Source organism: Pteropus vampyrus, unplaced genomic scaffold, assembly GCF_000151845.1.
Source record: "Pteropus vampyrus isolate Shadow unplaced genomic scaffold, Pvam_2.0 Scaffold632, whole genome shotgun sequence".
In the NCBI taxonomy this organism is placed as follows: domain Eukaryota; kingdom Metazoa; phylum Chordata; class Mammalia; order Chiroptera; family Pteropodidae; genus Pteropus; species Pteropus vampyrus.
In genome coordinates, this window is record NW_011889413.1 from 34754 (window position 1) to 58939 (window position 24186).

General features: G+C 57.2%; 1 protein-coding gene and 2 pseudogenes across 1 annotated transcript; 1 reads left to right on the forward strand and 2 right to left on the reverse strand.

Moving 5' to 3' along the window:
- Window positions 1–6649: 6649 nt before the first annotated feature.
- On the reverse strand, window positions 6650–6767 carry LOC111733753 (annotated as a pseudogene).
- A 1771-nt stretch (window positions 6768–8538) lies between these two features.
- S100B (S100 calcium binding protein B) lies at window positions 8539–13990 on the forward strand. The gene is made up of 3 exons (XM_011384837.2): window positions 8539–8728; window positions 10701–10839; window positions 12789–13990. Exons 2-3 carry the CDS (start codon window positions 10702–10704, stop codon window positions 12927–12929), a joined length of 279 nt encoding a protein of 92 aa, XP_011383139.1. The 5' UTR covers window positions 8539–8728; window position 10701; the 3' UTR covers window positions 12930–13990.
- A 5889-nt stretch (window positions 13991–19879) lies between these two features.
- On the reverse strand, window positions 19880–19998 carry LOC111733752 (annotated as a pseudogene).
- Window positions 19999–24186: the final 4188 nt, after the last annotated feature.

The window sequence follows — 24186 nt, forward strand, 5'->3', positions numbered from 1 at the left end:
GCGGCCGGCGGACTGGCGCTGGGGCTGACGCCCGACCCGGAGAGGGGAGCGCGGCCCGGGGACCAGAAACCCTCCGTGGGTGACAGGGTGGCCGTGGTGGAGCAGGGCCCCCTTCTCGTGCTCTCAGTTACCTCACCGCCTGCGCCGTTAACTGTGAACCGTTTGTCATTCTTTCCACTTGATAAATGGAAAGAAACATCACGTTTATATTTCACCAAGAGGGCGTTTGGGATGACAAGGGAAATGGGTGACGTCATTTCCCGTAACTGCGCGGTGGTCTCCGGGTTGCGACGTCGTGACCCCGGGGGCGGGGGGTGGCGGGAGCGGGTGCTGTGGGCGAACGCGCTGTGCGAACGTGTTTAAAGCACAGAACGCTGCACTGAGAGATCGTTAAGGCGCCAAATTTTATGTTTTATAGTTTATTTTAAAGAACACGAAGTACTAATATGAAGAATGAAAAAGTTTCAGTACAAAGTACAGATTTTTAAAAATAAACTTATTACAAACGTAACGTCAAAAATTTTGACAAGTTAGTCCTTGAAAAAAACGAATTGCCAAAAGCGGAAAAGAATATTTAGAAAATGTGCATACTTTTATATCTGCTAAAGGAATCGATTTCATAATTTAAAACCTTACGAAGAATACTCCAGGCCCAGATGATGACACCAGTAAATACTTCCAAACACATAAGGAGAAAATAATACAAATGTTACACAAACTCTTCCAGAAAAAAAAGCGGAATGCTTCCTAACGCCTGTGCATCCAAACTTTCCTGCAAAGGAAATTCCAGCCCCAAATGATTTCAATGGTGAATTCTATAAAATGAATAAGAAAGAAAGAACACCAGTATTAAACAAAATTTTAAGAAAATAGGGAATGGACACTTCCTGATTTGTTTTACGAGGCACACATAACTCATAAAAATATCCCACAAGAAAAAATTACAGACTAATATCCATTAAAATAGATGCAAAAATCCTTAACAAAACATTAGCAAGTCAATCTAAATATTCTGAGGGTAATCGTTATGGCCAAGTGGAGTTTATCCCAGTAATGCAAACTTGGACTAACACTTAGAAATTAAAGTAATTCACCATATTAATAGAATAAAGAAGAAAATTATATAATCATTTCAATAAATTTTTTTAAGATTTGACAAAATTCAATACTCAATCATTTTTAATCTCAGCAAAAATAGAACACCTTCTGTTAAAAGGCATCTATCAAAAAAAAACCTATCACTAAATATTATAATGATGTAAAAGTTTTTATCAGAAACAAGGCAAATATATCCACTTTCACCACTTCTATCCAACCTTTTATAGGTGTTTTGTTCATGGCAAAATTATGCTGAGACTGAGATTGTTAAATAATTTAATATAGGTTCACTGCAGGAACCATAACTTATATCTCACAAGCCGATAGCATGTAGGATAATATCTCTTAATAAGCCAATAAAGAAACATACTTCAAACCAATGATAGGTGAATTATGCTATTGTTCCAGGCAAAGGGGAGATGAAAGAAATTAAGTCCAAGTTTAGCTGAGGTGTGCCTTTCTACCTGGTGGTTCTTGGGAGTCGGCTTAGGCAATGGAGAGTTGATGTCCAGCTGCCAGGGAGACTTGAAAATCCCTGTGGCTGGAGCTTGATGCCAGTGGAACACAGGCACCAGTGTTGGCAGGCGAGATGGTCCCCTCCACAGGCTACTGCAGGGTGTTCAATGCCGCTGCAGAGAGTAGCCTGCCCCCAGCAGGAGCTGATGCCCCACGGTCTTCAGGGAGTTGTTTGGATCAGCAAACAGTAGCCTTGCCCAGACCAAACACTCTTGATATTAAAGCTTAAATGTTTATTACTTCATAGTCGTTCTGCTATGTGTTTGTATCAATAAGCACGACAGTTTGGGTGACACCCTGATACAGCCCCCATGTAAACAAATTCACCTTTGGAACAAAATAACTTCACTTAAACCCTGGTTTACACTTTCTTACTTTTCATATTCTCTATTTTGTTTGGTATATTCTTTATTTAAATCTAAAATAGATTAACTTATTCCCGCCTTTTGGATCATTCTCATTGGAGATGGTTCAGTCTCACAGAGGCATTTTTAAATCAAGGTATATGATTCCTCATTAGTTAAACATTCTAACAACCACTTGATCAGGTTTTTGTTGTTCATTTGGCTTAATGTCGTTGAATACTGTGTGCTGTTCTGGGCCCACAATGGACAAAGTGACAAAAATATGTGATGATTACAGAGTATATAGAAAAAGTTCCCGTCTAGTAAAAAACCAAAGAGGCTAATCTAGTAATGTTTTTTAAACATTAAACCTGAGATGATTTTATGACAAATTTCCAGGAGTCCTTAAAAGTTATTAAAAATATATTCAAATAACTGTTTGTAGAGTTCCTGAGAGGAGAAACACGGTTTTCCTTTGTTGCCTTTCCCTGGCATGGGTCCAGCACGCCCTGGCTTCTCACTGGGATGCAGCTCCCTGGGCAGAAACCTCACACACACAGAGCCGTGGAGGAAAGTGCGCTCACTGTGCTCATCGCCAGTTCTTTCTCAAAAGTAAAAAAAAAAAAAAAAAAGTTGAAAAACAAAAACAAAAGCCCTGCTGTTTTGAGCGGGTGCTGACGTTGCCATGGACCCCAGCAGCTCTGCTCCCGCTGGGCTGCCCTCCTGGATGGAAGCACAGGTTTTGGAATGACTGGGGAGAGAACTAAAGGATTCATGGAATCTGATGTAGTATAAAAATAATGAAATGCGATACTTGTGAAATAGATAGTCTATCACAATTTGCCAAATTATGTCTTCTAGATTGGCCAACGAGTTTGTCTTGCGCTTTTGGAATGTCGTGGACTGGCTCAAAATGAAATCTGTGTCCTTCGTCCTTTGCTCTATCTGCCAGGAGTTCACCTGACAGAGCCAGGTACTTTGATACATAGGAATAGTAACTTTTATGATAATAACAGCGACCACTGAGTGAGCGCATTAGGCACTGCACATTGTATGCGCTGGTGCAGGCGTGTGTGTGCGTGTGCGTGTGCGTGCATGCACAACTTCACTTACTGCCCCAGCAACCCTCTGAGGGGTGCTGCTTTTCCTCTTTTCCTGAGGCTGAGAATTGTGCAGTCATTTGCTGAAGGTCTCCCCACAGCGCAGGACCTGAACCCCGCCTGGCTCCCCAGGGCCTGCGGTGGCTGCAGCCTCCTTCACAGCAGGGACAATCCCCACTGCTGCGACACGCGTTTACCACAACAGCAGCCTCTGTCCCTTCTCCCACGTCCCTTTGGAACACAGGCACCCTTTTCTCCCCATGGACATGGGTCACTGTAATCAACCTCGTGAGCAGCTTGGTGGCGGATGGCACTGTCCTTTGTGTGAGAGAACGTCGCTGCCCAAGGCCTCACCTCCTGGAAACTCAAGCCCGAGGACTCTCTGGCCCCTGCGCGGACGCACCGGGCCTGGGTCTGGTCAGTGCACTAAGTGGCACTGAGGGCTGGTGAGCGGACGAGGGGTGGGCTGAAAGGAGGGCCTCTGAGTGACAGGAGACGTGGTGGAAGCTATGTGCCTGCTGACCTAGGTGCAGACGGCAGTCCAGTCTGGGAAGTGGACCCGGCCCCCCATGATGCTGCTGCCCCCCCAATTCTGGCAGCCCACTCCTCTGCCAGCAGACCCTCCTGGTGGGTCCCATGGCTGACTTTCCATCGAGAGAAATGGCAGCCTAGACGCGGAGGGGCTGAGCCTCCATCACCCCTCCTGGCACCCCAGATGGAGAAGCTGGCCATTTCTCAAGGTGCCACAGCCACTCATCAGGCAGATGGCTCCTGGCCAGTGTCCCTCATACTTTTCTTCCTGGGCTCCACATGGCGGGCAGTGATGGCTCTGCAGCAAGCAGCTCCAGTCGGTTCTCTGCCTCCTGAAGCTTTGTTCTCACCTGGGCAACAGTGCACACCCCTCCCCTACGTAGACCCTTTACGCTTACGAGCGCCTGTTACATCATGCGATGTGGTCTAACACGCACAGAGCTGGGCCGTGTCCTGGTCCCTGGCAGAGCTTCTAAAACCCTGTACTCCCGGGATGATGGTGTGGGAGGCACAGCTTGTTATTCCCAGTGGGACCTTCCAGCCACACCTAACATGATGCTAATGAGCAGACCGTGGGCCTCAGGGTGGGGGCTGGTCACCAGGGGAACCACCACAGAGGAGAGAGCTGGACCTTGCATCCCCACCCTGACCTTGGGGCTGAGCCAGTCATCAATGGTCAGTGACAATCCATCGTGCCTACAGGGTGGGACCTCCATAAAACCCCCAAAACAAGGTTCAGAGAGCATCCGAGTTGGTGAGCAGTGGCGGTGCTGGGGCATCGGTGCACCCCGAGAGCACGGGGGCTGCGAGACCCCCAGACCCCACCCGCCCACGTCTTCCTTCCTCCCGTCCCAAACTTTACGCAAACTAAATGACGTGTTTCCTGGAGCTCTGTGAGCCGCTCCGGCAAATTCATAGAACCCGAGGAGGGGTCCGGGGGACCCCCATTTTTAGGCAGTCAGTCGGAGTACGTGTGGCCCGGGACTTGCAAGTGACGTCTGAAGGGGGCAGTGCTGTGAGACTGAGCCCTAACTGGGGGGCCGGCACCAGCCCCACAGCTGGAGTCGGAACCGAGCCGAACTGCGGGACACGTGCTGGTGCCAGGGAATCGACGATGTCGGGGACCCAGGCACCGGATGTCAGAAGTGCTCCGGGCGCCAGTTCGGGGGTTTATATGCTCGGAAGGAGCCATAGATGCCAGGCAGTCGAGCTGTTGTTTCCCTCCACTCTGTCCCTCTGCTAAGTTTACTCTTTTTAAACATTTCGAAAACATTTTAGACTAATGAAAGATTAATAAAAAATCAATAAACTGTTTTGTTCTTTGTGTTGCCCAGTGTACCAGTGGGTCCGATCAAAGGACAGAAGCCACAAAGTAATGTAAACAGGGCACGTTTAACAGGGGCATGACAGTCCCTGCACAGAGAACCCTAAGGGCCCCCTGGGCCTGAGTGACGATGACCAAGAACAGACCTCCCCAAGGCCGGGTCTGCACGGAGTGGGAGGTCGCTGCTGCTCGGCCAGAGCTGGTCCCCAGGCATCAGCAGCAGGGACGCCTGCTGGGGCAGGGGCGCACGGTGCGCCTGAGGGTCCTGCGCGTTAGTGCCGGCCATGCCCAGACCGCAGGCCGTGGTGCGGGGCTGTCGCCGGGAGGAACCCTGAGGCGGGAGGACGAGGGACAGGCTCAGCGCCACGGTCCCCAGCCGACCGCCCCGACGAGTGCCCGCATCCAAGCCCACGCCCCGCGCCAGGCGGAGGCCAGGAACGCCGTGCGAACTGCGCCGTGCGAACTGCTGCAAACTGCACCGTCTGGCCACTGGTTGTCCTGTGAGTGACCTCCGACCCAGGCGCCTCCCGCCTTCAGCCTGCACCAGGGAGACACGGCCCACTGACCGGCCATCTCGCAGCTCCCCGGCACCGGCAGGCTGAGGCGGCCAACGTGGACGCAGGCGCAGAGTGAGCCATGCCCGCGTCACCAGTTGGGGCGCAGAGGCCGTGCGGCCCAGGCCAGGCCGCAGGGTGGCCGAGGGCTGCCCTCTCCGGACACATAGCTGGAGCCAAGCGGCGCCAGACGCTGGAAGCGGGAGATGCAGAGCGAGATGGGGAGCCCCGTCCCGCAGGGCCGCCCCCGGCCCGAGCCCACGCATCTGCCCGGCCCACCGGGTGGCTCCAGCGCCAGGCAGACAGTGGCAGGCCCGGCGCGGGGTCCAGACTTCGGGACCCGCGACAAGCGCAGCTCGCCGCATGCGTCTGGATCCTGCGCCACAGCGAAGTCATTGCACCTTTCTGCAATGACACAGCCGCCTTTGTGACGAGTGAAGACGTCCCTCGCCCGGCGGGAAGATGCACAGACGCAACAGTCCCGTGCCCACCGCGATGTTTACTCTTGGATTCAGCTGTTTCCACTGAAAATCCAGTCACCTGGACACCACACTGAAAGGCCCCCCTCCAACACGTTGCTTATCAGGTAACACCTGGGGAGGAGACAGAAGAAAACGGTCAGTGAATAAACGCATATAAGAAGCAGAAGTGCGCAAAGCCGCCGGGTCCTCGCTGGCGGACAGGTGGTGAGTGAGGCCTGGCTGACGTCCTTCCGCCAGAGCCCATGCCTCGCCTCGCCTCCTGGCCCTTAGCCAGAAGCTGCTGGCTCCGCAGTGGGCAGTGACCAGACCTTCACGGCCGAAGGACCTGACCCCGCGGTCCTGGCGAGCTGTGACTTTTTGGTGGCTGCAGTTTTCTGTCGGCCTTCGGTGCCCACGGAAAGACTAAGAGGGCCCAGGGCCCCAGGTGCCGTGGACGCCCGCCCCGTGCCAGCTGGATCCACCACTCCAGCCAGCACGTCACCCCTTTTTGCCTGTTGGTTCAGAGGCAGAAGGAGCCCTAAGTGGCCTAGTGGCTGGCTCGGCGTTGGCTGCGGGGAGGTGTGCCCCTCTGTATACCAAGATCTCTAGACTGTCCCAAAGTTGCTGGGACTGGAAACCAACATCCTGCGAGAAGGTTACTAAGTGTCGTGGGGGGAGGAGCACGCGTACTTCCAATTCTTTTCTCTCTCTCTTTTTTAAGCGCCCACAGCACCCGGTATTCCCAGGCGGTCTCCCATCCAAGTACTATTCAGGCCCGACCCTGCTTAGCTTCCGAGGTTGGCCAGGATCAGGCACGTTCCGGGTGGCAGGCCATAGACCGCGTACTTCCAATTCTCGATTCCCGCACCCATGTGCCTGGCTCTGGAGGACACAGCACCGTGGAGTGGCCCCTGGTTCAGAGTGGCCTGTGATACCGAACCCCTCCCTTCAGTGCTGACTGCCCCGCCGGATGCCACGACTGACTATTCAGGAAGCTCGTGCACCCGGCGACGGGGCCGGCTACCTCCAGGTCATCGGTGTGTGGCGAAACCAGTTTTCTCATGGGCACAAGCCCCTCGTCACACTTCCTCCGCTCCCTGGTCGTGTACAAAGCTGCCCAGACGCCACTGCAGTGGACACAGCTTTCGTGGGGCCGGGGCGTCGGGTGGGCGCGGTGCGGACGGGGCAGTCCACTCCACGACCAGGGAGGACAGGCCTCTGCCCCTCCTGGGACAGAAGAGGCCCTCCGTAGTCAGCTGGCCACCAGGCATCTACTGGTCCCCACGGACTCAGCACGGGTCTTGGCTGTCAGCGGCTCGGGTCAGCTTTGGTGAGAGGACCATGACGATGAGCGCATGCACGTTTCCATGTCTGCCACACGGCCACTTTGCTCACGGACACAGTGAGTGAGCCCTGGAGTGGTGACAGGCGGAGCTGGCTGACACTCACGGGGCGACCACGTCCCCGACTGCTCAGAGCCTCTTCTGCAGGGCGTGCCCACGGGGACATTCGCTCGATCACAGGTGCCCAGACCGCTCGGTCCCGGCTCTGTCCCCCGTCTCCTCCACAGCCTTCCTTGTCACTGGTCCTCCGGTCTTATTCCTGCCGAGCTGCTGGCCAACCAAATCGTGAGCACCCTTGCGTGAATGGATGCACATCCTTACTCCAGCCACTCGTCACTGCAGACGCATAGGGCAACCCAGCAAACTGCTCAAAGCTCTGCCTGAGAGGACTACCCGTTGCCACTGCTTTTCAAGGTCACCTTGAGTGGGGCCCAAACGCTGTGTCTGTGCCCTTCAGGGCAGAGCCCACACACACTGCAGACCCTGGGGGGCCCCCCACCAGGCAGCTGGTTGTAAGGCGCAGACCTGGGGGCCAGGCCCGAGCTCCCAGCCCCGCTGTTTCCAGGGACACTTCTGGGTGTTGAGCCACCAAGAATTTCCCAGTAACACCGATGACAACAAACGACAGTGTCCACAGACATCTTTGTGGTGCTGCATGGCCACCTCGAGCCCGAGCCAGCAGGAGGGCCCTGGAGCCAGCGCTTTCCAGGTCAGTGTCCTGGGGAGTGCTCACCCCCGGCTTCTGCCTAGAGCGGCTGGGCGGGGCGCCACTGGGGACGGGTACAGGCGGCCCCCTGGCCGCCTGTGGGCCTGTCTCAAGGAGGGCACAGCACCTCACCTCTGCAGATCACACTTTGCAAAGGACATGTCCAGGGGGCCGTCGGGCTCTGACAGTCTGTGACCTTCGCCCTGGGTGAAGGAGGCCTTGGGGTGCACGTCTCAATCACATTACACAAGGATCTTCCCTAAAAGCATCAGGTATCAATTTTGTCGCACAGGTCAGTCTCTGCAGACACTGGCCTCGGTGGCTTCTCCAGGCAGCCCTGCTTGGCTCAGGGTGCTGATGTCCCGGGCCTCCTGCGGGTGGCCGGCAGGGGCTGGAGACAGCGGGCTTGGGGCCCTTGCCCTGGAAACCAGCCTGCATTGGGCTCGTCCAGGCTGAAGGGTGGCTTTGTCTGAACCGGTTAAAGCTGGCTTTCAGATCATCAACATCACGCATAAATTAGGAACGGCACAAAAAGCTGACTCCCCACTTCCTGCCCTGCAGGCTCTTGTCTTCCTTGGCCCAAGTGCAGTCCCAGGGGGCCTGGCCGGGCCGCCCCCAAGCACTCTCGGCCCCCATTGGCCACCTGGGCCTGCATGGGCCGGCCAGAGGAGGGATAAAAAGCGCCCCTGCCACCACGGCTGCCAGGGACACTGCAGCCAGGAGGTGACCAGAGGAGCAACCGAGGCCTGACGTGAGTGAGGAGCCTGCTCTTCTCTCCTGGGGGATGAGACCGAGAGGGTGGGGCAGGGACGGGGTGGTAGCTGCGGCATTTCAGTGGTGTGCCTCAGACCCGCGGGGTGGGCGTGAGGCCGCTTGCTCTGCTCACCTGCTCAGGCCCGAGTCGGTTGAGAGTCGCAGAAGCCTCCGTGGGGCTCACAGGTGGCTGCTGACACCCTTGGTCTCACAGATAAATGCCTTCTCTGCTGGCTCCCTGCCGCCCTAGGCCTGGGCAGGCGACCCCAAGGTCCCTGGGACACTACTCAGAAGCTACGCGATCCCCCAGAGGTCTGCAAGTAAACTACATAGCAGGTCAAAGGGCGAGCGAGGTCGGGGTTCGGGCGCCTCCCCTGGTGGGGCCCTCCACCGAGTCAAAGCCCCAAAGTTCTCGTTTTTAACATGGAAAGATGAACGAAGGGGCAAGAGGCTGACTGAGGCCAGAACGGAGCTCGGAGGGCGCGTGGGGGTTTCCGTTTCTCTTAAAAGCTAAACCGTAAATCACTGGTTGTTTCTTTGTCAAAAGGAAGGCTTAGCAGGAAAAGATTTTAATTTGTACAGTTATGAAGAAAACATATGGAATGTTTTATACTTTTCCTTTTAAAAAATCCCGCTAGTCATACTTCGCAAGAAATAATTTTACCTCTCCATCCCCAAATCATCAAGGAATTTGGGAAGCATTGGGATGATGTAAAAGTTTTTTGTTTGGTTGGCTTCATTAAAAAAAAATCAGTAATTGAAAACTTGAGTGCAAAGGATAAGAAAGTACAAAATGATAAAAATTTTAATCCAGCTGAATTGTTCCATCTATATGTACTAGATCCGGTTTTTAGGGACTTAAAAGCAAAACAAAGCAGATTGATTATCAATAGGGCAAGACAAAAAACCACAATTCTCTTTCCTTTGGGAAATCAGAAATAATCTTAAATATTTTATTCCAATTTATTTTTAACATGTGACATATTCAACACGAGAATGATGTTTAACAATTAGATGTAATTCTTGCATTTATTTTTAACCAAGACAGTGCTAAGATTCTTTAATAATTAGAACTCAAGGGAAAGTCGGCGAATGCCTCTGGCTGAGCCTGGGATTTGTGAGGAGGCTGAGAGGCGACCCTGACCCTCTAAGATGCGCCTGCCCGCGGCTGAGCAGAGCCCTCTGCAGTCTGCAGGCCGAGGCGGGCGGGGAGCAGGACGCTTCTCTGACGACTGCAGAGAAAGGGCAGTGAGCAGGCGGCACCGCGGCCACCGGGGGCAGTGCGGACGGGGCCCGGGCTGCCCCTGCCGGACCAGCTCAGCCGCAGGGTCTGACAACGCGTCTGTTTCCAGTAGATCGAGGCACTCACTGTTCACTGATCTTTTTTAAAAAATTGTGGCAATCCTCCCATCTTTATTTTTCCAGTAACTCTTTTTTTCCAGCAATTCCCACATTTCATGACCCTTGAAACCCCCATGGGGGGACCTGCACTGTCCTGGGCTGCTCGGTAACACAGGTGTGCTGCCGCACGCACAGAGTCTCCTCCCGTGGTCCAGGTGTTGCTGAGGGGGTGTCGGAACACTTTTGGTGTCTGTGCCCTCCTCCGGCTCTGCACGGGCACTCGTCTTGGAGTGACCGCGCTGCGGGGCAGAGGGCAGCCCCCGGGGAGCAGGTGGGAGTCCACCCCAGAGCCCCTCACTGCTCTGCCTGTTTTTGCTCATTTCTCATCAGCCAAACCCAACCGGCAGCCAGAGCCCTGGGAACGTTATAGACGCGGCCAGCAGGGATGAGCGGAGCGGGGTCTAAGAGTCACGGGGTGAAGTGTGACAACCGTGGGGGTCCCCAGAGTGCCCTGCCCTGAGCCTCAGAGGGGCAATGGGCCTTGTCCAGCCGGGGCCCGAGACAGCATGTGCCCTGCCATGTAAGACGAGGCAGGAAGCGTGAGCAGGTGTGTTTCCTCTGGGCCCCAGGATGTCCGAGCTGGAGAAGGCCGTGGTGGCCCTCATCGGCGTTTTCCATCAGTACTCCGGGAGGGAGGGCGACAAGCACAAGCTGAAGAAGTCCGAGCTCAAGGAGCTGCTCAGCAACGAGCTCCCCCACTTCCTCGAGGTGAGTCTTGCCTTCGAAGCCGCCAGTGGTGCCTTCTCTCCCCTCACAAAACCGCGTGCACGTCTCTTCGGAGCAGCCCCGAGGGTGGTCCTGCTCCCAGGCAAAGGCAGGACCGCGACGGCAGGACCTCTGGAGAAACTTGAGGTGCCCCGCCATAGCGACGGCGGCACGGACGGGCATGCGCTGGCGACTTAGCGTGGCCACGGCGAGCACGTTGGAAAGATGCTAGAGACGAGCTTCTGCTTGGAGGAAAAGGGCTGTTATGGCTTTAGCTAGATGTTTAGCATCCACGACGGTGATCGAAGACGCCACTCGGCACACGTTTACTGAGCACTCCCGACGTCCCAGCCTGGGACACCCAGGCCCGAGGACGTAGCCTCCGTGTCGGCTTGGCACAGGCTGCAGGGCCTACCTGACGAGACAGTGCCCTGCGCCAGCTGCAGGCCTCAGGGGCTAAGGTAACGGGAGAGGAGGGGCCTTCAGTTTCAGACCATCCTCATGGGCCCCTTCCCCAGGCAGGTCCCTCTCTGGCCTGTGGTGCGACGTCTAGACGCCTTGCCGAGGACTCACTCCCCTGCCCATAGCTCTGGCCCGAATCAGCTGCCCTCGCCTCATGGCTCACCGCTCTGTGCCTGGAGGCACTGAACTGCCATCACCTTAGTGCCCAGAACCCAGGACACTGAAGTGACCAACTACTCGGGGGAAATGGCCAGCCAGTGAGCCAGGGCACTCCTGTCTGGCAGGCCAGTCCTAGGGAAGACACCAGAGACAGGCCCTGGGACAGTGACCGGCAGCCTCCATCCCAGCCGGCCGAGCCGCTAAGCGCAGGACGAGCCCAGGTTCAGGCAGCAGACTGGCGGGGTTCACCCGTTCCACACCCACCCAAACACTCCGTCTCTGTGACGGCAGGGCCAGGGCAGAGGAAGTGGCCTGCAGGCCTGAGGCGGGGCGGGGGCGGCCCTAGTCTGACTCTGGGCAGTCAGCTGTCCCTCCCACGGTGTGTTCAGTTGTCTAGGCCCAACAATCCCCTAACTCAACAAGCAAAACGTCCCAGGGTCTTCTCGGTTGTAGGATGAGATGAGACAGTGTCTGTCAGGTGCTTACCGTAGAGTGAGAGCGTGATAACCAGTAACTGCTATTATTAGTGATTTGAAAACAGCTTGGCACGTGGGAACCACAGTTTGTAAAAGATAAGCAATTCGTGGGAAGTGTAGCGAGGTCTCGTGAACATGTGCTGGCCTGGTTTTACCAAGGCAATTTCAGTTGGGAAGCAAATCCATGGTATAGGGACACAACGCACGCGTCTCCGCCGACGCGCATGGGCCCTGCCTGCGCGCGCCCGAGGCCGCGTCCTTCCCGCCTCTCTGTAGCTGGCCCCGAGTTTGTGCTTGGTTCTAACTCTATTCACTTGGCTCCGTGCTGCGAGGAGGAACATCAGAGGCGGTCCGTGACACCCACAAAGCAACTCACCACGTTAACACATCAGGGCATGTTTCCGAGCTGCTCCAGACAAAACACCCTCAGACACGACGGTCCACGGAAGCCCCTACTGCAGGATTCCGCACACAGGGACGGAGAAAACGTAGGGGCCAGAGGCGCAGTCTTTCCTTCCCGGACATTTGCAGACCCTCCGTCCGGCTGCTCTGTATGCTTCTCTTCTTTTCCGGTTGTTTTGTTTGATGTTAAGTGCAGGTTCTCAGATCTTGGTTGTTCCGTTCAGTCTTTACACGTAGCCCAGGTGGGTCCCACTGGGCCTAGAGTGAGGTAGAGAAGGCACAGCCCCAACCAGCAGCCCCCTGGTCACAGGAGAAGTACTTCAGGCATTTTGCATTTTATATCTTACATTGTTTCTGATACTGATTTTTAAGATCAGCCAACTGTTAGTCATGTTTCTATGGCCCTAAATTCCGCTTAAAAACAGGCCGAGCACCTTCTCTCATCTCTCGTAGGAAATCAGGGAGCAGGAGGCTGTGGACAAAGTCATGGAAGCTCTGGACCTCGATGGGGACGGCGAATGTGACTTCCGGGAATTCATGGCCTTCGTTGCCATGGTCACCACTGCCTGCCATGAGTTCTTTGAGCAGGAGTGAACCAGGGAGAACGGCCAAGCTGGCCCTGTCGCAGAGATGAAGGTCACACAGGAAGCGCAGAGCGGGGGCTTGCAGGCCAGTAGGCGCTGCACTTCCCGCTGTGCCGTAGCTAACTAGGGAGCTTACTGCTTTGTGAAGGGCACATTGGAACCCTCTTTCCAAGGGCTGCTTTTAGGGGCCCCATCCTCACTTCTGCTGTGCTAGGCATCTGTGCGAGCGCCCAGTCCCGGGAAATCAATAATTGTCACTTAGGAAAGTCAATTGTCAGCCACAAAGCCTGTGCCACCCCGGCTGCCGCGGCTATGTAGAACTCTAACCCCCAACAGCACCCCTGACTGCTAACCAAGACTCCGGCAGCCGCGGTTTAGTCGCCGCCACATCTAAAACTGCGCAGCTCTGCCCGCCTCCCTCTGAAAAGGCGCCCATCGCCGGTGCACAGGACACCTGACGCAGCCGGTGTCTGGCCGAGCCGTCGGCCGGCCCACAGAGCACGGCCACCTGTAGGTCCCTTTTCCGAGGGGAGGCTGCGATTACTGAGTAAATGTTTAACGCCAGCAGTTCTAAAGGGGAAAATGTGTCTCAGAAAGCAACACGCTCTGACATTTCAGCTCTCATCAGACGGAGAGTCAGCTACATTCAGCGGCTCTGTCCTGAGGGCTCGTGCCTGCGGGGTCTGTGGGACGCCTGCTGGCAGGGGTGCCTGGGCTCAGGGCCAGGGGGCCGGCTTGGCCCCCGCCTCTGGGAGACCCTTGTACTGCAAGGCTCTTTCTCCTCGGCCTCGTTGCCGGTCACCGCTGAGCGACCGGCTTGTCTGTGCTGAGGCGGGTCTCTCCTCACTGTGGGCAAAGTTACGCTTCCGTGTCCATGAATTCAAGTAAATCATTTCACCTAATCAAGTTACAAATATTAAAAACCACTTCTAGAAAAATCCGAGTCAATCTCATCCCCCCCTTTCCTGTTTTATTCAAGGACACAGATCCTTTGGAAAGTCATAAATCAATTGGTGGCTTCTGCTTGCATTAAATAAAAGCACTGCGACATCTCGTAGCCATTGAATGTGGAGTGAGAGCGAGTGCCCGCTGGGGTCTGGGGGCTGCCTCTGCTGCCACACGGTCGGTGGTACCTGCTGGTCCCTTGGTACTGGCCGCAGACCCAGTAGAGAAGGGTGCTGGGTGGTGGCTGCCGTTTCGGGAGCCCTTGGGGGCACTGCCTATGTGGCTGGTCTGGGCAAGCTCCCACCCTAGGAGACCCCCGCACGGCGGCCCTCCAGATGGCCCCACGGGACAGATGCAGCAGCACCAACGGCCCAGGGGAAACGCGAATCCCGCAGGCAGGGTGCCCCGAGCTGGTCCCCGGGGAGACGCTGCCAGCGGGGCGAACGGACTCGGCCAGCAGAGGGGCGGGGCCCCCAGGAGCTGGGAGGGCTGAGGCAAGGGGCTGAGGAACCGGCTAGTCCCCAGGCCTGGGGAGAGGGGTGCCCCAGGGGTTTCCAGTGGGAGGGGCAGTGGGGGTGGGGTGTCCCTGGAGAGGCGGGGCCAGCCTGGGCTCTGTGCAGGCCCCTGGGGCCCCATCTGAGGCTTCAGGCGGGTCAGCCTGGGAACCGCCGGCCATGCCCAGTGGCCACGCGCCGCTGTCCTGCCATCTGGTGTCCGGCGCTTTCACGGGGGCCAGGCCCTGGGCTGCGGTGGGGACACAGGAGGAGCAGAAGGCTGGGCAGGCCCAGGGGGTGGGCCACGTCTGTGCGGCTCCTGCTCCAGCCAGGGGCCGCACAGCCCTGCGCAGGGGGTCCCGGTAACAGGGAGGTGGGTGTGGGTTGGCTCTGGGCTGTGGTGAGAGAGGTCTCCCTTCACCAGAGGGCAGCCAAGGGCTTTGGCCAGGTGGCGCCAGGGCCTCCCTTGCCCCCACGGATCCAAGAATCCCAAGGGTACTCAGCCCTCTGATGTCCAGCCTGCTTCTAAACCACAGGGAAGGGCAGGTGTCCCAGCCCTTTGGGGCACCTGCCTTCTGTCCCTACGCCCAGGGATGCACCTTCACCCGGGGTGGCGGGGCACTGCTCCCCCCAGTCCTCACAGCCACCCCCCATCCTCGGAGAGGGACGCTGTTCCCCACCGGTCCTCGTAGCACCCCCCTCCCCCCGGGGAGGGACACCGCTCCCCGCCACTCCTCACAGCCACCCCGGGGATGGACGCTGCTCCCGCCGGTCACCCTGGGCTCCCTCGCAGCAGCGACGTGAGCTCTGGCTTGTAAAGAGTCCATCCTCTTCCTGTCCTCAGTTAAGAGGGACCTGCCCCCACCGAGAGGCACTGTGTGGTCCCAGGCATGGTGGTGGTGGCCCCACACTCGGGCTGGGTGGGCGGCTATGGCTGGGGCAAGGCACAGGGCAGGGACAGCTCCTCTCAGGCATCCTCAGGGACCATCAGGTCTCAGCAAGATCTCTGCATTTTAAATGACCTGTCGTCTCAGGTTGCTTTTCTCACGACCCAGTCCAGCCACACAGAGTTCCCCGTGTCCCATCAGTTTACCAGTTCCATCCAGGAGACGGGGCCACAGTCGCCCAGAGAACGTCCCCAACGGCAGCATGGAGGCTCTCTGGACAGAGACCATGAGCAGAGGGCCCTGTCTGGCGGCCCTGCCCTGGCAAGTGCCGCAGGGTCTGGGGCCTGCAGGGACCCATGCTCCCTGCCCTGGCCCCCACCCGCACACGCTGCTGTCTCTGCGCGGAGCCCAGGCGCCACACTGCGCTTTCCCGCCACGAGCCGCGACCATGTGCGCACACCCTGGTCACAACACGCACACACGCACACGCGGGCGGATAACCTCTGCCTTCCGAATGGTTTAACCTGTCCAGTCATCGTCAGCGCGGTCAGAGCTGGATTCCCCTCTGTTTTACTTTTCCTTTACCACTTTCTTGGGCATTAAGTGAATATTTCCTAATAAAGCATTTAGATTTCTTGAATTATGTTTTCTGAGCTTTTTTTTTTAGTGGTTGCTGTTTAGTGACAGTGGCTTTGGCCAGGCTCTCTAGCCTCCTTGCCAACCACTCCCGGCTCTTAAACTTCACCAGCTGCCAGCTGATTTCTCTGCTGTTTTCGACATTGTTCTGTGGGCGTCAACGGCCCTGTCACCGACTTTGAGCAAATCCAGGACTAGCTGGTGGAACACAGGCACATACCTCTTCATGACGAGGCTGTTCCGAGCAACGTGTCCCTAGGTGATTTCATCACGTGAACTTTGTACAGTGCACCTACACACACCTGGATGGGCTAGCCCACTGCACACCTGGCTGCGAGCCTGCACAGCACGTTACCGAACAGACAGCACGAGACTAGATCAAGCATGAGAGGCGATGCCATCAAGAGACGCGGTGAGCACAGGCTGCGCGAGGCTGCGGGGGAGGGAACATGGGCGCCGCTGTACAGAAGACTTTGTATACGGAGGACGCGCGCCCTGAAGCAACAACAGTACAGCAACGACGCAAACCAGCGACCGCGCCGTCACCCCGCCAGGGATCACGCGCCACTCGGAACCGCAGGAGCCGCACTTTCGTGAGTGGCAGGGCGGGGTTCTTTACACCAGCGTCGCCACGAACACGGGGGCCGTGCATTGTGCGACGTCATGACGGCTGTGAAGTCCCCAGGCAACAGGACCCTTCCAGCTCCATCACGACCTTGCGGGACCGCTGTCGCACATGTGGTATCACCGGCCACCACTGTGGTGCTGCCGCTCGTGACTGCAGCTTCCCAGGTCAGGGTTTGAGACCCTTTCTACCCCTAGAGGGTCCTTCCCAGCTTCTCCCCCGGTTCTCCTGCCGACGAGCTGGCCTGCGACTTAGCCTGTGTCTTCACTGGATCCGCGCGCCTCTTCCCAGCTGCCCCTCGCCACGGTGTCCATCTCCGAGTGCCCTGAGCACGGAGCTCTCCGAGCTCTTCTGCAGAGAGAGGCGTCCCTTTGGGAGGAGACGAGGAGCTGTCTGATGGTTCTCGCTTCTCCCAGCAGCAAAATCTCTGGGCCCGGATTCTGGACCCAGGCTTCTGACACCTTCACTTTAGGCGCTGGGTGTTCAGTGGAGTGGAGGGCAGCAGTGGGTCTTCTGAGCTTGCATCTCCTGGCATGAGCGGGGCCAGGGCACCAGGGGTCCCCTGCACTCTCGGTGGGCTTCGTCCCAGGCAGAGGCTCCAGTGCGGCTGGGTGGGAGACGAGCCCCTGCCTCAGGTGCGCCTGCTCAGGATGCAGCCTGGGGGAAGGCGAGAGGCGGGTTGGGGAAGGGCGGGGACAGAGCTGAGTGGGGTTTCTGCCCGGCTGGGCAGGGCCAGGGCTTGGGGGGGAAGGGGAGGCAAGGGGCAGTCTGGGCTCCAACGCCAGACCCCGCCTCTCCGACCGACCTCCACGCACAGCGGCCGCCCCAGCTGCGCCAGGCCCTCAGCAAACTGCCGTCTCCGAAACGGTAATTTTCGCCAGCTTCACTGGCTGGCATGTCCGTGGCACTTCTCAGGCTGTCGTGCTAGAAAGTGACCGTCTAGCTGCACTTTTCGGTGCAAAGTAAACACTTGTCTCACTTCACCAGAGCACGGCTGGTGACAAGGGATCTGTGCGCCCTCTGCCCCGCTTCACCTGGTCCCTCACGGCCCTTTTCCGGCTCTTGGCCTTTACGTGGCATCTGCAGTGAACGTCCATGGAATTTGGCTCTTTCAGTCACTTGGAGCATCTGGGGAATACACCACCCTGTGCTCAGCTGACACTTAAAACTTGGAATAACCTCTCAGTTTCTCACTTGGCGCTGCCCGTGGCAAACTCCGCGAGGTCCCCCGCAAACCCCTCATGGACTCCGGTAAAGACTCCCTCGTTAAACCCTGAAGGGGAGGGAGACGGGAGGTGTGGGGGGTCCGGATGAGGACGGAAGTGGGCTGCACAGGGTGAGGATTCAGGCCCTCAGATTGCCCCCAGGGAGGGGAGAGGGGCCCAGCCACCTGCTGGATAATTTGATAAAGATCACTCCTCTCTAACACGAGGGTCTTTCAAGTTTTGCAAGTAGTTACTACCGAGAAGAACTCTGCATTTCTGAAGGTGAATGTCACACACGCAGCGTTGCAGCACGGCCACTGCACCCAATTCAGAGAGGAAGCGTGTCTGCCCATCAAAACCCGGAACTCACGTGGAAGGGCCCAGCAGGGAAGGAAGGCAGCCTCCTCCCCATCCTTCTGCAGGGTTACGCACGCACGGTTCCCTGGCAACGCATGCCGTCAGCACACACGGTTCCCTGGCAACGCGAGCCATCAGCGAGGCCGAGGCACAGGCCAGGCCTCTCCATCCTCAGAGCCGCCTGGAAGGCGCAGAGGCGGAGCTGGCGGCCCCCCGCTGAGGTTATGCACACTGTCTCAGCAAGATCACTTTGAAAACAAACCAGCTATACTCACAGTCTGAAATGAAGCCCAAGTAGCCATAGTTTGCACAAAATAATCAGAACACTTAAAATACAACCTGAATTAACACAAATGATCCATGAGAGAAAAAATGGACTATGTGGAGCTTATGGTTCCTAATATAAAAGGGCTCCTATAAATCAATAATTAAAAAAAAATCCTTGAACACAATAAGAACTGCAAAATCTGAATAGAACACATCGAATAAAGAATAAAAATGACCATAAACACACGAAAACATATTCAACTTCACTAGACACGACACTTAATTTGACTCAAATTGCAAAGGCTTATTTTGATCTTGAGCCAGCGCTGTCGGAGCTGAAAAGGGGCCTCGCCCGGGCTGCCCGACCCTCGCACTCTCCCGGGAGGCACCGGGCCTGGGGCGCAGTGGTCACCACAGGCTGTTCGCGAGGAGGTTTGCAGCAGCACTGGCAGGCAGTGACGAGTAAAAGCCATCACTCGTCCTGGCGCACGCGTACGATGCAGTCATTAAAACATGTAGGAGAAGATACATAAAAGATTAGAAAGTCTGCGATTTATTAGGTACAAAAGCTGATTATAAAATTATACGATCCTAATTTTGCAAAAAATTTTTAAAAGAAAAAAACAAATCCCTGAAACGGTTTTCACCAAACCCTGATGCCGCCATGTTACCCAGAAACAGGGTGATAGACCCTTCTTTACACTTTAATGTGCTCTGTGGATTTGTGCTGGAAGCATCAGTGCTTTTTTATCTTCAGAAAAAAGAAATGCACAAGAAAATACATCCTACGCAGGGTAACTTAAAAATGCAGGATTACAAAATCAATAACTTTTATTAACATGATATAAAAAATTTTAATGTAATATACAGGATTCCCAGAGTAATTTTAAAACATTTTAATGTGCTTCTTAAAGTCTTAATTTCAAGACACCTTGTCTTACTGCCACCTACTTTTCAATACAAAATTTTTACAGTATTTGTCTGCTATAAAGCTACAACATCAAGGTCAGGGTTCTCTCCCCGGCCGGCATAAGGAACACCCGTGAGCCCATGGCGACGACCTCTGTACATCAAGCGGTCGGTCACGCAGCGTGTGTACATGATCACCATGGAGGGCAGTGACGCCCGCGTGGGCGACAGGCTGCACCACCGCGGGCGGACACACCGGGAGCTGTGAGTCCGCGTGTTGGCCAGACCTCCTTGGTGGGGAATGGGAATGGTGGAGGGATAACAACTGTTCTGCTAGGCACTGATCCAGGCAAAGTGCAGAAAACCTGGCTGTCTCCACGAAGCACTCATGATTCACAAAGTCTCCCACGCTGGATCCCCCAAACCCAACCGCTTCAGGAAACACACACTGCCAGCCATATAAAAATACTCTTAGATTCACACTTCACTTCAAATTCTTCGAAGTTTCTAAAGGACTTACATTCTCTGCCTTGATTTAGGGTTACTATGATATCACGTCGCTCAGTCTCGCCACGCTGGAATAAAGTAACTGAATATGGTTTGGCCAAAAATTTTTTTTTTTTTTTTTTTTTTAACACCTACAGCACCTGGTCTTCCTAGGTGGTCTCCCACCCAAGTAATAACCAGGCCCGACTTTGCTTAGCTTCTGAGATCAGGCGGGATCGGGCACGTTCAGGGTGGCATGGCCATAGACTTGGCCAAATTTTATAGGCACACAACTCCAGAAGTGAAGGCCAGGCCGAGCCTGCCTGCCATAGGGGCTCTGCCACAGCTTCTACATCTGTGACTTGAGACAAAACTACCACCAGCACACTTCCACGTACTAATTCATATGGTGATGTCGTGAAAATAAGCATGAAGTCACAAACCCGAAATGGCTCACAACTAAATGCTGGCTTATCTTTCTGAAATAGGGCATCTACCTTGACAGCCCCAGATGGCACTTATCGAGTGCCAGTGACAACGTGCTAGCCCGTTGGGCACGCCTGTTTCAACAGAGAAAGTGGCGGTGGGAACACCGTGGGGGGCCGTCCCCTTTCCACGGCCTTTCCACACGGCCCCTCGGGCACGGTCCAAGTCGGCCAGGCAGCCCCAGTCCCTCCTCACACAGACTCTGCACAGGACCTTATCATCGGGACTAGGAATAAATTGCTACGTTCTGAAAACCAAGAACTATGTTTCTCGCCTGAGGAAGTGCAAACTTGCAGCACACTCGCCCCGCGGTGCCCTTCCCGGCCTTCCGTGCCTTTCCCAGGCGCCCCCCGTTAAAATACTGATGCTTATGTTTGTGGAAGGGCCCTTGAAAAGTGACCTAGAATAACTGAGGAAGTGGCTTCTCAGGGAGATCTGGGGGACTCTGAGACAAGCCTGTAAGAGTAGGGGGAAAGGCGTGGTGTCCCGGGGAAACGGGGTTCTTTGTGCTGGGGGTCTGTGACAGTGCAGTGTCTCCCTGGGTGACGCCATCACATGTTGTAGGCGACGTAGATGGGGTCCAGCTGGTCGGCCAGGAAGCCGTCACGCAGGTGCATGCGCTGCTTCTCACCTCGAGAGTTGATGGGGATCACGCCCGGGTCCACGATGACCACCACGCCCACCACCAGGTGATGCTCCTCCAGCACCACGTTTGTCACCAAGGCCACCAGGTCCAGGGCATCCTGCTCCAGCCCGTCCAGCTCCACCACCACCACCAGCAGGTTGGTCCAGGTGAACACGGCACTGCAGGGAGAAGGCAGCGTCAGGGACACGCCCTGGCTTCTGGGGGACGCGGACACGAGGCGGGTGGTGCCGCGCCGGGAAGCGCGTGCACTGACACGTGCTGCTGCCTGACACGGTCACGACTCGGGGGTGCCGCCAGCTGTGCTCACAGGGACGCCTGCTCTAACTAAACTTCTGGCCAGGAAGCGGCAGTGCCACTTCACGTTCAGAGCTAGACCTGCCCCAACGTGAGCCCCGACGCGAGGAGGAGTCACGAGTCCGGGCGCAGCTCCCCCTGGGCGCGAGCTCCAGCAGCCGTGGGGGGCGTGCCTGTCGCCTCGGCGTCCGGGGCGGAGCCTGCTTTAAAGCTGACGAGGAAAGAGGACAAACAGAGGGACACCAAAGGGCGGCGGGGTCTCGGGCGGGCTCCACGGAGCGAGTCTAGAGCCTGGACCCCGAGGGGCGGGGTGTGTGGGCCCCAGGCGTCCCCGGCGCTCACCACTCGGCGATGGTCCTGTGCGCGCGGACCACGGATGTCTCGATGTCGATGGGGTGGTAGCGCATGCCCCTCAGCTCCAGCGTCTCGTCCAGAGACCCGACCACGTAGAGCGCGTCGTGCCGCTCTGTCAATGGCAGAGGTGGCACCCTCAGCGGGGGCAGGACGCAGGGGCAAGACTCATGGCCCGCGCACCCGGGCCGCCCCATCGGGCTCCCTGGGCGGGGAGCTGCCACTGCTGCCTCCCGCCCGGGAACACGGGCTGTGGGGCCCTTGCGGAGGCGCCACCTGTCCCCTCCACTTAGACGACAATGTCGGCGTGAACCCGATTCTTTAGGCATTTCCTGTCTCAAACAGCAGCATCTGCAGCTACAGAGGTGCTGACGGGACCGGCTGGCCTTGTGTGGGGAGGGTGCCACACGTGGCTGCTGAGCCGAGCTGGTGGCTCTGCCCGAGGAGCACATGACGGCCTAGGGCCAACGCCCCCACATCCCTGGCAGAGGCCGAGCCTACGAGTACAGTGAGGGGCAGCTGCAGGGAGAAACAAGTCTCCAGAGAACAGCACTGTCGGCCCGGCCCATGCCTGGCGTCAGGACGCAGGCACCCCGCAGGCCAGCGGGGCGGGGTGGCGGGAGGCCCCAGGAGCAGCGCCCCCTGGGGCGGGGACAGACCGCGCAGTGCTGACCTCCGCTGGCGTCGGTGAGCTCTGTCCTCCGCAGGAAGCCCAGGTAGCCAGTCCTCGCCCAAGTGGTCTGGGTGTCACCAAAGCTCAGCCGGGCACTAAAGTGGTCGGCGTGAAGTGCTTCCTCCCCGTGGACCGTGTAGTAGCCAGTGGCGTTGTGAGGGCTGCTCACCCAGATCTGCGGGCACGCAGAACCACGACAAGCTGAGTGCAGGTACCATCGGAGACACCCGTTCACAGAGAACGGACAGAACACCACACGAGGCCGGGCTTCCGCGGTGTCCCCACCCCGTGCACTCGGTCACAGGCAAAGCACGGGGAGCAGGCCAGTATGTCTGCCGGCCTCCACGCAGAGTGTTCTTGGCCAAGATTCTGTGCCAAGGGCAAGCTCAGTGCCGGGACCCCCACCCCTCGCCTCACACGCTGTGATGCAGACGGGGCGGCCTGCACGTCCAAAGGGACGAGGGAGGGCGGGAGGCTCAAACAGCACCAGGCTCGCCCGCACACGTGTGCTCACACGCACCCTCGGTGCACACGGGCCAGTGGTACTGTGTCCTGGGTGCCTGGGGTACCCTTCCAAACACAGCCTGCCCTGGACCCACAGTCAGTTTCCTGGCTCTAGACGTCCCCAAAGGCAGCACCCGAAGAGGAGACGGGGCTGTCTGCCAGGAGACATGGGCCCTAGCCTGGAGCAGGCCCTGCGTGACCACCGTGGGGCACACAATCACCTAACAGGCCCCACAGCAACCCGCCTAGCCCAGGGACAGGGACGTGTTCCCACTAGGGTGCTGAGTGCCCAGGAGCCCCTGGGCTCACTCACACTTGGTCCCAATTGGACTGAGACTGGGCAGTGTCTGTGTGCCACCCACCGGACCCGGAAAGCTGTCCGCAGCAGAGACCAGCAGGGTCCTTGTGGCTGCCTGGTACCAGGACACCGGTTCCATGGCATGTCCCCAAAGTCTGGCACTGGGAGCACAAGACTGGTCCCATCATGACAGACCAACCTAGGCACTCAAGCCAAGGTCTGTGCTCTCCCTGCTACCCAGCCTCCAGGTAGTGAGTCCCACCTGTCCCAAGTTATTCTGCCGCACACGCATAAATGCAGGCCTGTCACCACGAGCCCTGCAGAGCCCATGTCCTGGGGACGTGTCCTCAGGAGCAGGAGGCCCTTGTCCCACCTCGGAGTCTGCAAAGCCCCACCCCCCATGCTGCTGGCCCCTCAGGCCTCCGGCTCCCAAAAGACTCAAGCTTTCCCTGTGCTGCTGGGGAACCCGGCATGGGGTGCTCATCCCAGGGAACCCTGGAATCCCGCTGGGGACTGGGTCCAGGAGCACAAACGTGTGTGCTGAGGCCAGTCAGCGCGGCCGCCTCACCTCTCCCAGGTGCGAGTCTCCAAGGGGCCCTCTAGTCTCGGTGTGCGCGATGACGACCTTGACCCCGGGGAGGATCTGCAAGGAGGGCCCCCATCAGAGGCAGCACAGCCTGGCCCTTGCCCCGGGCCCGAACGGCAGGCGGCCCACAAGCCAGGGACAGGGGTCTAAAGCCAATGTGAATTTGACTTTGAGTTTTAGCACAAGCAAGAGACTTCGACAGACAAACACAAACAGGACTCCTGGCCTCCCTCCCATGTCCCTTGCACAGGCCGGGTCCTGGACGTCGTGAGGGGCAGATGGGCTACGCGAGCCCCGCTCCGCCTGGGGAAAGCCCGCCTCTCACAGTGCGTGTGACTGCAGGGGGCCGTCCAGCCCCGCAAGGGCTCTGTCTCCAGGCTCTGTCAGCCTTCTGGTTCTGGGCAGGGACCCTAAACATGAAGAGCCCGTGACTCTGTCAGTCCCACCGCTGAGACCTGCACCGTGTACCCAGGACAGACGGAGGTGTTGGCTCTTCCCAGGCCCCACAGAGAACACTCCAGGGGCGCACAGGTCAGGCACCCCATGACTGGTCCTGGGGACCCTCTATACTGGTAGCCTGGCTGCTCCGGGCCTGGTCTCGTGTACTGTGTCCTCGGC

Bases quoted from the DNA above. Each gene is read 5' to 3' on its own strand.
- S100B (XM_011384837.2), top strand. From the start codon at position 10,702: ATGTCCGAGCTGGAGAAGGCCGTGGTGGCCCTCATCGGCGTTTTCCAT. The intron at 10,840-12,788 runs GTGAGTCTTGCC...CATCTCTCGTAG, and splicing joins AGCTCCCCCACTTCCTCGAG to GAAATCAGGGAGCAGGAGGC.